A 12,904-nucleotide genomic window follows, 5' to 3' on the forward strand; every position below is an offset into this window, starting at 1 on the left:
TAAAGAGAAAAGCCAAATAAAAACAGCTACACTTAAGACAGTTTGCTGGACAGATTATGAACACTAACACACCGCTACATCGTAATCTATGGATCCTTGGCACCATAATCCTTTCATATTTAGTATGTTTTGTAGTCATCATCTTTGTACTTTTGCCTCCAACTGGGAAGTTGTTTAAACTGCAAATCATACTTTTTTGTTCGTCTGCTACAGTCTGTAGTGTATTGCCAGACTCAGGCATTGGGGGAAACTAATATGAGCGGTGTTGAAGAATTAGGGCATATAGGCCTAGACGACAAGTGAGTCATATGCTGCCAGGTGGAGAGCAGAGCAGAGCTGCTGCGAGTCGGCAGGGTGGAGTTGGACCTGTTTTTTGGATGTAGTTGTATAAAGATTTGACATAAGGAGGAAAGCTTTTTGTAGTTTCTATGTTTCTAAAAAGGCACCCAATACATTCTGGGTGTTAAACGTATTCTATGTTTTTGGCAAATTGAAGTATCTCACTTTTCTCTGGCTTTGTCGCATTTTAAAAAAAACTCTTCCCCACAGTAGATTTGAAGTCAAGTCCATGTTTTCAGCTGTAAAAGGTCCCTTCAAAACTGGAATATCAAGAGTTAACGCTGCCATATCCAAATCTTAGTACAACACACTTTGACTTTTTTACTCTTTATTTAAGTCAGTTTAAATAGTCTAAAAGTTATTTATTTCAGAAGAGAACTTCTTCAGGTATTCCACCATGAACAGTTAATACAGAACCAACTTCTGAAGTTGAACACATGGATGCAGGTAAACATTTCACCCCAACACATCCTTAACCACAGAGATATTACAACTTTTTTACACAAAAGCTATAAACAACATGTAACAATGTGAGTCAGTACCAACTGTTTGTTTGAGCAAACTTGCTGAGAAGTTCAGCAGAAAACAGAGACAGCTCTGTGGAATATTAAAAAACTTCACGCCCATGTGAGTATTTTGTCAATGGGGCGCTGCAGCTGTCTGAATTCCTGAGGGGCCAGGGGTGCTGCAACAGACCTCACTTGGGCCCTCTTCCAGAAAATACTGTAGTTCCTGTTGTAATGCTCTACATTAGCCACTTGCAAGTTAGTATCAGTAACGTTCAAGATTACTGGCATACTTATAGTCATAAGCTGGACGGATGAGTCACACAGTTGAGAGCAAACCTGACACTGTTGCCACAAAACCTGGCAGTCATCTCCAAGAAAGACCTATCTCTGGCTCTTTATGGCCCTTGGGTGCTGGGGATTTGAAGAAGGATTAGTGCTACTAAAAGGACAGAAGGATAGAAGCTGGCCAGTGTAATCTGGGCACCAACAGCTTCCTCTCTCTAGTGCTGTCCCCTCCCCACATTCTCTCTCACTGCACCCTGCCAGTGTCAAACAAATAACACAGTAAAAATAAGCTGCCTTATTTTGTTTAAAATTCATCTGGCTGCTCCTTCCACTTGGATTTTCTTAGTTCATTGACCAAGCTTGGCTGAAGGAAAACAACCTGAGAGACGTGCTCGAGAACTCAGAGTGGACTTCCTTCTAGCTCGTGGTTTTGTTACTCCACCTTCTGCCCTCAGCCTTGAATTCTAGGACCCTGGAAGAAAAGAAAAACATCAGTTGTGGATTAAAATAAGGAGCATGGTCCACATTCAATAGGATTATTAAGGGCCTCAACATATGGCTCTACCAGTGCTGCAGGATTTGAGGCACCCAGTGCCTCACCCCAGTGTGTGCTGCATGCTGACGGCTTGCAAGCATCCTAGCTGTAAAGCTGGTAGTGACAGCATGGTTGTAACTCCCGGGAGCCCTATCCCATCACGGATAGCCACATACAATAATCCCCTTCTTGACAGCAGGACCAGTGACTCACTGCCAGCAGCCCCCACCATCCATTACAGGACCCAGCATTGCCAAGGACAAAACAATAAGACCTCTATTAAATAGTTTGTCATCGAAGGAGGCGGGAATATGTCCGACTGTGATGATGTGATGAAGAAGGCCTCTGTGGTATTTAAGTGCAAAACTGTGATACATGAATGTGAAAAGCAATTCAACAATCCATGAGACAACTACAATGAAAAGAATGCTCTATGTGAAAAAACATCAGGAAATCGGGGGCAGATGTTCATGCACAGATAATGCGGCGTGGCTGTAATGAAAATGCAATCAACAGGTGAATTTGTATTATGTTTATGTTTGCAAGAAAGAAACACAATTGACTTTTAAACTCGCTGCAATATTGGTCTGAAACTATGTGGTTTCACTAAAACCCTGGTTTCAATTTGTGTCAGTCAGACAAGGTCAGAGGTCTCAGAGCACCACAGACTTCCTGTGCTGACAGGAGCACACGTTAAAAACAAGATGAGTGATTGTTTCACAAGAGATTTTGTTTTTTCTCAGTTTCTCCAGGACCACATTTTCACAAGCATGAGTGACATTACCTTGACCCACTGATCTGTAGAGGCAGGTCCTCAGGGGGCTTTGTCCACGCTGTTTTTCTCATATCCTAGCTGCCTCATGATTTCGCTGCAGAAGGCCTCCACCTGGTTTATCTGCTCCACGTTGAGCCTCTCTCTCCAGGCATATATAGCCTCTTTAGCATCCCTTGATGATATCAAGAATGGCTTGTCTGAGGAATACCCCTGACCGTGCGTCATGTTCAGCGCAAACTTCTCCAAAGACGGGAAGGTGGAGAGGTTGGAGAAGCGATACATCCTTTGGAGCTCCTTCATCGGGTGCAGGACCAAGTCCTCGTAGCGGACGCGGAGGTAGTTCCTCCTCACCCACGGAGGCGCGTTCATCACCAGCATCATGTCACTGAGCCAGTTATCACAGATGAGCTCCATAGCACTGGAGACGTAGCTCTCCGCACGGTTCACCCTGTTGTTGGGCACCAGCAGCCGCTTGTACTTGTCGTTCTGCTTCTTGCTCCGCAGCACCTGGATGCTCTCCTTCACTAAGGCCTGTTTGGACTTCAAGCGCGAGTTGTGCACGGCCCTCGGATCTCTGAAGAGCTGAATGATCTGGAGGTTTATCGCTGGGTCTTTCATCAAAGGAACCAGCGTGCTCAGGTCCAAAACGCGGACTCCTTTGATCACCATCACGGGGTACTTTCTGCACTCCCTCTCCAGCTCCCTCAGGTCCCTCTTTTGGCACTTCGCGCACTGGTCCTCTTTCACCAGCCCGACTTCGTGCCGCTTGTGCGCGTCACACAGCGGCTCCGAGCATATCACCTTGTTCATCTTCCATCCGAAGATGAAGGACGTGGTGATGTTTTGCGAACCGGCGTAAAGTTTGAGGATAGAGAAGTCGCAGCGGTAGAGCGCGTTCATCATGTCCCGCACCGCGCCCTGGAGACTGCCTGCATCCCCGGGGTACAAAGCCTGCCATATGTGCCACATGGGCTCGTACAGGTAGAAGACGTCGGGGTGCTGGTTGAACAACTCCCCTAAAAACGAGGAGCCGGTCCTCCATGTGGCGTGCAGGTAAATGTGTGTCCGAGCCTGGCTCCTGTTGACGGCAGCCTCCGTGGCGTCGCTGCCGTTGACTCCTTTATCCCACAGAAGCGCCACGGTGTTCTCCAGATCTGGGCATCTGGGCTGTTGCTGCAGTCCATGCTTGGCGTTTTGAACTGATTTATCCCGGTAATCTAAAACGTACGGGATTAGCAGAAGTAAGCCTGAATATGCCAGTATCAAAATCAAGTATTTCTTGTGTAGCCTCCTCTTCATTTCCTTTCGCCGTGAGGGGTTTAGCAAGTCTCTACTCTGACGAGTCTGCACGGCGGTTTGAGGAACCGTGGTGGCTTCAGTAAAGTTATGTGTGTGTGTGTGTGTGTGTGTGTGTGAGAGAGAGAGAGAGAGAGAGACAGAGAGCAGCGTGTTTGTGACACAGTTAGCCACGCCTCACTGACGACTATTTACCAGATTATTTCTCTTTGTACAAAACGTGAAATATTCCCTGACAAATAACTACAAGCACGTTTAAAATTAGATTTCCGCAATTTGTCTCCACAAAATGGAGGCGGGGCGCCTTTAAAATGAAAATCCCAAAGCTACCGTTACTACGATGGAGTGCAAAGAATTATGGGAGGTCCTTCAGAACCGCTGCAGTATTTTTTAGAGACTTGCGTGGAGCTTTCTCGTCACGACAAGCCCACGGTCTCAACACACGAGCGTTTATACGTTAACGAAAACCAAGAGTACCACACTTATTTTGATACCGCGCATGCGCATGGTGACCCATTTGTTGTGGCGAGGAGCGCTGCACGCGCCTGTGGAATCAATGGATGGACTCGCTGTAGATGAAGGTTTTCCATAAATGACATATGACATAAAAGGCATCTTTTCGGTGCTGCTGTTGTTTTCGAGGAACCGGGCCAGCAGCCAAGAATGGCGGATAGCTGATTCCATGTATCGTTCGGTGCTAGTGAAGCTACCACAGTTAGCATAAACATGGCACACTGGAGCACCTTCGAAAAGGAGACTGAGAAAGAGACGAAGAAGTTGGTCAGATGTTTCAGTGGGGTCGAGGATGAAGAGGACCAAAACTTTCAGCTGGCGTTAAAATTTGCCTGGTCAAATTTCAAGTGAGTTGATTAGGAGCTAGCTTGTTAGCTGCTAACTTGCAACCAACCGTTAGCAGTCCACAGAGGCAGTGTTGTTAACAAGCTCTGTTTATCTCGTTAGGTTTCATCGTTTTTTGGACGTTGACAGTCATAAAGTTCAACGTAGCATAAGCGGGTAAGTGAGTCGTGCTAGTTGCGTTGTGTTTTGCATTTCTTTCATTTTATGTTATCATGTGGACCAGAAGAACAAAAACTGAGGACAGGCTTGTCACAGGGACACAGATCGTCAGGATCAGTCATCGTTCCGGGACAATAACTATCTTTAATGTGAACGTCTCCTTTTCTCCAGAGGATGTTTAAATGAGTCATGTCTGTCACCTTTGTATATTTTTATACTTACTTTATTGTAATTAGTCTTCTGTCTGGCGATAGATTGTCATTAATTGTAAATGCTATAAAATTCAAGGCTAAAACCTGTATTAATTATTTATTTTCAGTATGTTTCAATATAAATCAAGGTCAAATTGTATTATCTATAGGGTGCAGTTTGAGGGTGTCCTGACAACAATACACAGACATGTGTAAACAGTTATATTAAGCAATGATAATGTCTCCTGTTCTTCAAAAGACTGGGAGCAGCAGGAATTTGAACAATTCTTGTTACTAGTTCCTGTTTTTAAAAGTAAATGACTGAAACCAGCGAATAAAGGTGTCAACATTATTACTGTCATTAAAAGTACTAGCACAGGTGAGCCTTTGCCTAACAGTTTACATAACAGGGTTTATTTATTGCTATAAATAACAACAGTGAGAATATCCTTTGAACAACACTGTCATACACCTGTCCTGTTTTCCAGAATCTACGAAAAACTGATGGTCCATTCAGACCTGAGTAAAGCAGGAAGCTGGGTGAAACTAACTGAAGAGTTCCTGTCTTCACCTTTACCCAATACAGACGGAACCAAGGTAAAACACATCCATTGGCTGTGACTCCCATTCATCCAGATCATGTTATATTCAAATTGAGCAGAACTGATGAAGTCAGAGGCTTCCGGCAGCCGATAAAAATGAACTTATGAGTGGAGGTTCTGTGACAAAACGGCCACCTTGGAGGTGGAAAATGAATGAATGTAAACATATTAAATGTTTCATCATTTTAGAACTTCTTAGTATCCTTATTTTTGTTTTCTTTTCTTCAGACCGATGCACACTACAGAATTCTGTCATTGTTGCTGTTCTTATCGGGGTCCCCTACTAACACAGACTTTACGGAGAGACCCAGGGTGAAGGAAGTTGGTGAGTTCATGTTTTACTTATGATTCTTTAATACCGTTTAAATTTGTTTACATTAACGTAACGTACGTTTTAATCATGGTCTCTTCAAATTGTACGCAGAGCCAGAGGACAAATTTGACTGGGCTAAGTATCTATTGGAGGGTGAGGAAATAGACATTGGGCCATACCCAGACACCCCTGTGAGTAAATCTTCACCAATCTTACTTTATGAACATGAATGATCACAATACCTACACATCCAGTTCAACAAACAAACAGTTCTACTGTGGATAGAAATCGAGCTTCATTGCGTTGCAGGAGTGGTCTGAAGAGGAGAGCGAGGATGATGACAGTCAACAGCCAATAAGCAGGGAGGACTCTGGAATCCAGCTGGACAGAACCCCCCAGGAGGATCAGGACAACACCAACAAGGCTGTTCCAGTCACATGGACTGGTGCGAACCAATCAAACACCAAAATAAAATAATAATGGAAAGATGAACTTTGAAGCAGGTCCGGAATTCACAATTGCATGTCTGTTTTAAAGCCACTTTTAAATGTGTCTTTTCAGTGGGTGAGCCAGACGCCCGTGCCTGGCTTGAACAGCATGTGGTGACACCATACTGGGTGGCACATGCACCTCGTTTTCCTCACAGCCTGCATTTGCACTCCAACTTGCTCAATGTTTGGTAAGATATCAGCTTGAGAAAAATGGGGGGAAAGTCATATGAAGAGAAGAAAGTAGGAGGTGACTAGTTGTAACGACAAGAAAATAAAGCTTTGTAATATTAAAAATGGTAACTCAGATTACATAACCTTTGTGGATATTTGAGTTAAAATGATGTGTTTGTACTCTTTCTAGGGACCAGCACTTGTATAACACGGATCCATTGTATTTGCCAGAAGAAAAGGCCTTTGTCACTGAGACACAAGTTATACGGGAGACATTGTGGTAAGAGATGTAGTGATGTCACGGTGTCTGCTCATTGACTTACAAAGAAACTGATCTGTTTTGTCACAAATTTTACTGTCTTGTAGATCCTGAAACGTTTGAATTTTTGGCTGTTATGTCCCTTTATTATAAAGTTGATCTGTGGTTCTGCTGTGTTGCAGGCTTCTTTCTGGAGTTAAGAAACATTTTATATTCCATCACCATGACGGAAAAGTGTCAGTAAGAAATAATGTGGTGGTAACTCATCTGACCAGTGTAAGTTTGAGATCTTCAGTTGCACATGTTAAATGTGTCCTGTGTCAGTATAAGAAAACAGTCTTTTCTTCTGTTGTACTGCAGAACTGCCTGCACTCAGTACTGGAGCATATTGCTGTGTACGGGCAGGCGGTGTACAGGCTGCAGAGGTTCATAGATGAGGTGACAGGGTACAGCTCGGAACCTTGCCCACCAGGCTCCAGTTCCTCCTACAGCTCCAAGAAGGGCTCCGAGCCTCCCTTCAGGACCTACCAGGCTTTTGTGTGGGCACTCAACAAGTACTTCACCTGCTTTAAAGAGGAGCTGACCACAATTGAGAAAGAGCTCATATGCAATGGCAAGTGCCAGTATTGTTAAGGGTTAAATCAGTTGACACAAAACTGTACCCAAAGAAATGTTCCACTCTAGAATGCTTGATTATTAGTTTGCAATTGTTTGAATAGAGCTATTGATTTTAATAAAGCTGTGGATAGTGTTGCACATGAGGAAGTGGACAGAAAAAACGTCTCTTGTACAACTTAAACATTCTAGGGAGAAAGGGAGATGATTCATATTAAGACGGCTCCCCCTGTTACCGTGCATCTTCGGTTCTTAAACTAATAGATAAGAATGACAGGGCATTTAGGCTTTAAGAGTTGGAATGTCACAATAGCACTGCTAATGCTACATTTATGAAGGACTTCTGTACTTTCTCCTGAGATTTTTTTAAAATCATTCCGCACTACTGGTTGAGCTAATTCTGTGTCGTCTGATCCAACATAATCAGCCCTAGCTTTTATTATTTGTCTTTGACAAGTCATCCTGTTTTCCAGATGAGACGGTGACCCTGTCTGCTGTTCTGGAGCGACTCAGTCCTCACTTGGCTCAAATAAAAGTCCTACACAAGGTCTTCTGCACTGGAGTTGCAGAAGTCCCACCTGCCACACCAAATGTTGTGCGGGCCTCTCACTTGCTGAACACGCTCTACAAGGCTATCATTGAGTATGACAGTGTTGGGGAAGCATCAGAGCAAACAGTTAAGGCTCTGTTCAGTAAATTATATGCGTGTTGTAGAACTTTTATAATAAGATAAGGCTAATCTAGATTTGTTCTTTCCTCACCAGGTGGCTCTACTGTTTTCACTATGGACAGAGACAGTCCGACCATACTTGGAGATTGTGGATGAATGGATTGTTCACGGCCATTTGTTTGACCCTGCCAAAGAGTTCATTATCCAAAGGTTGCAGCAGATTTAACAAGATCTTTAAAACATAATATATCAATTGTCAGTTGCATTTTAATGGCTTTTTTTCCAGAAACAAAGATGTCCCAGTGAATCACAGGGACTTTTGGCATGCCACCTACACGCTATACAGTGTGTCTGAGATGGTGGAGAGCGAGGAGAAGTTAAATGATGCAGCCAGTGGGAGTTCTGGAGGAGATCAGAGCTCCAGCAACCGGCAGCTCACTATGGTGTCATTTCTCAAACCTGTCCTCAAGCAGATCATCATGGCTGGGAAGTCCATGCAGTTACTCAAAAATCTGAACTGTAAAGACGCTGCGCAATCTGAGAGATCCTCCAGAGGTCAGTGTTTTTGCTTCTTTTCTGTAACTGCTAAAGTAACTTATTGAACCTCATGCCAAAATATTATGTTACAGATGCAGACAGGAAGAATGTGTACACACTGTTTCTAGAGTCGGTGCAGTCACGCCTCTGCAGCCAAGAGGAATCTCTTATAGACACAGTGACTGAGCAGCAGGCCACCAAGAGAAGTCTAATAAAGATGCAGTCTATCATGGCACAGCATCTGGAGATCGATGATGTCCATGATCCATTGTTGGCTATCAACTTTGCCAGGTAAACCACAATCAAAATCAGAATTCCTTTATATTCCAACATTAAAGTACTAGTAAATCTGTCAGTCAAGCAATTTAAAATATAACCTGTTTACATTTTTGAGTCATTATGTAATGGTTTTTTCTGCTTCTGGTTTTTGTCCCAAATGTTAAAAATGACGTGATTACTGAAGGATTACATTTTTTGTCCCAGACTTGACTAAGTAGAGACTTAAAAAAATATGCATAGCAATGGCTCTGTTCTGTCCTCCCTCTTGAGGCTCTACTTGGAGCAGAGTGATTTCCAAGAGCGTTTCTCTGGAGATGATTTCATCATAGACCGTTCCTCTCAGTCTGTCACGTGCCAGACGTTTGAGCTCACCCTGCGTTCCTGCCTCTACCCCCACATTGAGCAGCGGTACATCGAGTGCTGTGGGAATCTGATGAAGACTCTGAAAAAGGACTACAAGTAGGTCCCTCTGTGATGATTAGGATTTTAGTTTATTTTACAAAACATATGTTTCTTTACATCTCCCCAGGCTGTTGGAATACCTCCAAGCTATGAGGAACTACTTCCTGCTGGAAGCTGGGGACACCATGTATGACTTTTACACAGCCATTTTTGACAAGGTTCAGGAGAAGGAGAACTGGCAGCAGCTGTCGTTTTTAAATGTGCAGCTGCAGGAGGCAGTGGGACAGCGCTACCCAGAGGACAGCAGCAGGTACTGTATTACAATACTAGTAATAGAACAGACTGAAGATGTATTAGCATGAATTTGACACAAATGAAAAGTCCATATTTTTTTACATTTCATATGTTACTATTGTATAGGTTGTCAATCTTTTTGGAGCCTATTGACCCTTCCAGGAAAAAGCACCCTGTAAATAATCTAGAAGTGCTAACCCTCAGTTACAAGGTAAGCAGTGATGATAATGCATTTTGCTTATATATTTAGACTTGAAACTGTCACAATGACCTTTCCATCAACAGGTTCCCTGGCCTGTTGACATTGTAATCAGCTCAGAGTGTCAGAAGATCTACAATCAAGTGTTTCTTCTCCTTCTGCAAATCAAATGGGCCAAATACAGTTTGGATACACTTCGATTCAGTGGTATGAGAATGAATATTCCATAAATTATGCAAAAACGTTAAATCATTCCAGCATTGTCAGCTTCGTCTAGTGACTTTTACAATCAGCAATTTTCTTATAAAATAATAGAGGTGCCATTTCTTAGAAATGTTTGTTTGTCCTAGATTTCACAGATGTTGCAAAGAAACTAGAGGGAGTTTCATCGGAGGATGTAAAGGTCAAAGAGCCCATGAATCAGCAGATCCACAGAATGCGTCTGCTGCGGGTCAAACTTATGCACTTTGTCAACAGCCTTCACAACTACATCATGACCAGGGTAAGAGAAATCAAGACAGTTGAACTAAAATTTAAGTTGTGGGTGAAGTGATTTTCACAGGTACGATTGAAATGGGACAGCCTTGTGGATCCACTGTGATGTGTTTTTAATTACTTAAATAACATTAAACATAATATTACATAACATACTGTACATGTGTTCCAGTAGCACCCTCATACCCGTTAAGATTAGGATCAACAAACCCTTTATTTGTCCCACAATGGGGAAATTGCATTGTTGCAACATCACAGATACAGTAGTAAAAGTAGGATAAGATAAGAGAGTGAAAATAAGATCACATATTAACAGATGTTGCACACATGAGTGGAGGTAGGAGAGGTTTGTAGATTTAACTGTACATAGTGAATCAAGAAGCTAAATGAATAAATATTGTACTGTACAATGTAGTGTAGGAATACTGCACATGATCAGGAGTCTGACAGCAGCACGAAGGAAAGGCTTTCTGAATCTCTCTTTACACTGTGGAGCAGTCTGTCACCGAAGCTGCTGGGGCAGAGTGAAAGTCCACCACCATCTCCTTGGTTTTCCCTGTGTTGATAAGGAGGTGGTTTCGCTGACACCAGTCCGCAAAGTTCTGCGTCAGTCCTCTGTACCTTGCATCGCTGTTGTCACTGATGAGACCAACAATCGCAGTGTCATCAGAGTGAGAGAGAACTTCTGCAGCACACAGCCATCAGTGTTGTGCCTGAAGTCCCCCGTGTAGAGGGTGAAGAGGAAAGGGGACAGTACAGTCCCCTGAGGAGCACCTGTGCTGCTGGCGAGCAGGTCAGACACAGTTCTGGGCTCCCACAAACTGTGGTTGGTTTGTGAGGTCCATTGTGACAGCTGGTGGTCCACCCCTGGCTTCTCCAGTTTGTCCTTCAGAATTGCCAGCTGGATGGTATTGAAAGCACTCGAAAGAAAAGAAAAATCAAAGAACATGATTCTCAAAGTGCTGCCGAGCTTCTCCAGGTGGGAAAGAACTCGATGTAACAGGGAGACGACAGCATCCTCCACTCCAACATTAGGCTGCTAGGCAAACTGCAGGGGGTCCATGGAGGGGCCCACTGTGGAGCGGAGGTGTCTCGGGACCAGAAAACCTGAAAACACAATACTTGAGATGTTCTTCTTCTTCCTCTTGCTTTTAATTGCACATGAAAATCTATGTAGAATTCTCACTGGTATATACAAACCTACAACAGTCTTTCATGCTGCCTGCATGTTGTCTTTCAGATTCTTCACAGCACAGGTCTGGAATTCCAGCACCAAGTACAGGATGCAAAGGACTTGGACCAATTGATCAAGATTCATTACAGATATTTGGCAACCATACATGACCGCTGTCTTTTGAGGGAGAAGGTGAACAGCATGCACAGAAAAGAGTCAATTCTTTAATGCATTTTCATTATACAATCCTGTTATGATAATGTGATCCCTGTTTCTCAGGTCAGTTTTGTGAAGGAGGCAATTATGAAGGTTCTTAATCTAGTCCTCATTTTCTCAGACCGATGGCAAGCTGGATTTGGAGCATGGAAGTAAGGGCTCTTTTATGAAATGAAAGGAATAATCTGGGCAGGGTTTGATCTAAATGTTGTGTTTATTACTCTGTTTCAGGATTGAGTCTATTGATAAAATGGAGTCAGATTTCAAAAACTGTCACATGTTCCTTGTCACTATACTCAACAAGGCAGTATGTCGTGGCTCCTTCCCTCACTGTAAGTAAATCTTTATTGAATACAAACAACCTGCTAAATTTCCAAATACGTAATTGGACTCATAAAAACTTTTCCTTTGTTTCTCATTGTACAGTGGAGTCTCTGGCCGTTTCTCTGATGGCAGGATTTGAGCAGTGCTGAGGAACATCCATATTTCAGTGTTTGAGAATAATCTTGTTCATGACAGTGTGTATCATGATACCACAAGTTAAATGGCCGTATATCAAGCACAATAAACTTTGCCTAGTGTCTTCATTTGATATGTATTCTATATTTGTAATGTACTCCAACTTACATACAAATGAAGATAAATGCACAATCTGCTAATTATCTGTTCCAGACGATATTGCCTTTCTTTTTTTCCTTCCACTTTAAATGGAATACAATAAGAGAAGATTAGACTTGCAGTATTAGTCTCATTCAGATGTATGGCTTCAGTAGAGAGGCCGCAGAGAGGCTCCGTAGATGCTACAAGATATGCCTTGAACTATTAGCTGTAAATGCTCCTCACTTTTCCTCTTACCCTCAAGACAAAGTGTAACCTGGTGGCCAGGGGGTACACTACTTCTCACCTGTTCCCTGTGAAATCTTTTGTCCCTGAAACAAGCGATTCTAAACATGACTTGTTTTGAGTGTTGCCATATTGTATTTGTTCCTTTCTACAATGGTTTTCTGTGTATATGTCATGTTCTTTGAAGTTACAGTAAATAAAGTAAGCTATTTTTAAAAGTTCTCAGTGTTTATAAGTTTGATACAGAGGGTTGTAATTTTTTTACATTTACAAATCATAACATTGATGAATAGCTGAATGCAAAAATTAAACATGGCATTTATTAATATAGTTTTTAATATAAGGAAACAGCCTGTTTTAGCAGCTTGTCTTGTGGTCAGTTTGATTTAGTTTTTTA

The 12,904-nt window shown here is 42.7% G+C and overlaps 2 protein-coding genes across 2 annotated transcripts; one reads left to right on the top strand and one right to left on the bottom strand.

The window, feature by feature from the left end:
* Positions 1 to 790: 790 nt before the first annotated feature.
* On the bottom strand, positions 791 to 3,910 carry chst7 (carbohydrate (N-acetylglucosamine 6-O) sulfotransferase 7). The gene is made up of 2 exons (XM_028403786.1): positions 2,453 to 3,910; positions 791 to 1,605 (listed from the first exon to the last, which is right to left on the bottom strand). The coding sequence occupies exon 1, from the start codon at positions 3,740 to 3,742 to the stop codon at positions 2,483 to 2,485; it is 1,260 nt and encodes a 419-aa protein (XP_028259587.1). The 5' UTR covers positions 3,743 to 3,910; the 3' UTR covers positions 791 to 1,605; positions 2,453 to 2,482.
* Positions 3,911 to 4,099: 189 nt separating this feature from the next.
* tubgcp5 (tubulin gamma complex component 5) lies at positions 4,100 to 12,728 on the top strand. The gene is made up of 23 exons (XM_028403784.1): positions 4,100 to 4,599; positions 4,700 to 4,753; positions 5,436 to 5,544; positions 5,778 to 5,874; positions 5,974 to 6,053; positions 6,172 to 6,307; positions 6,424 to 6,541; positions 6,715 to 6,804; positions 6,966 to 7,059; positions 7,144 to 7,396; positions 7,872 to 8,074; positions 8,163 to 8,278; positions 8,355 to 8,623; positions 8,698 to 8,896; positions 9,155 to 9,343; positions 9,414 to 9,596; positions 9,707 to 9,791; positions 9,866 to 9,986; positions 10,130 to 10,281; positions 11,515 to 11,640; positions 11,728 to 11,816; positions 11,896 to 11,996; positions 12,091 to 12,728. Exons 1-23 carry the CDS (start codon positions 4,466 to 4,468, stop codon positions 12,135 to 12,137), a joined length of 3,045 nt encoding a protein of 1,014 aa, XP_028259585.1. The 5' UTR covers positions 4,100 to 4,465; the 3' UTR covers positions 12,138 to 12,728.
* The last annotated feature ends 176 nt before the right edge of the window (positions 12,729 to 12,904 follow it).

The sequence above is a fragment of the Parambassis ranga genome, chromosome 4 (genome assembly GCF_900634625.1).
Source record: "Parambassis ranga chromosome 4, fParRan2.1, whole genome shotgun sequence".
NCBI classification, from domain to species: Eukaryota; Metazoa; Chordata; class Actinopteri; family Ambassidae; genus Parambassis; species Parambassis ranga.

Coding starts and splice junctions, on each gene's coding strand:
- tubgcp5 (XM_028403784.1), top strand. CDS start 4,466: ATGGCACACTGGAGCACCTTCGAAAAGGAGACTGAGAAAGAGACGAAG. Junction 8,075..8,162: donor GGGAAGCATCAGAGCAAACA/GTTAAGGCTCTG, acceptor TTTCCTCACCAG/GTGGCTCTACTGTTTTCACT. Junction 8,897..9,154: donor TTGGCTATCAACTTTGCCAG/GTAAACCACAAT, acceptor CTCCCTCTTGAG/GCTCTACTTGGAGCAGAGTG.
- chst7 (XM_028403786.1), bottom strand. CDS start 3,742: ATGAAGAGGAGGCTACACAAGAAATACTTGATTTTGATACTGGCATAT.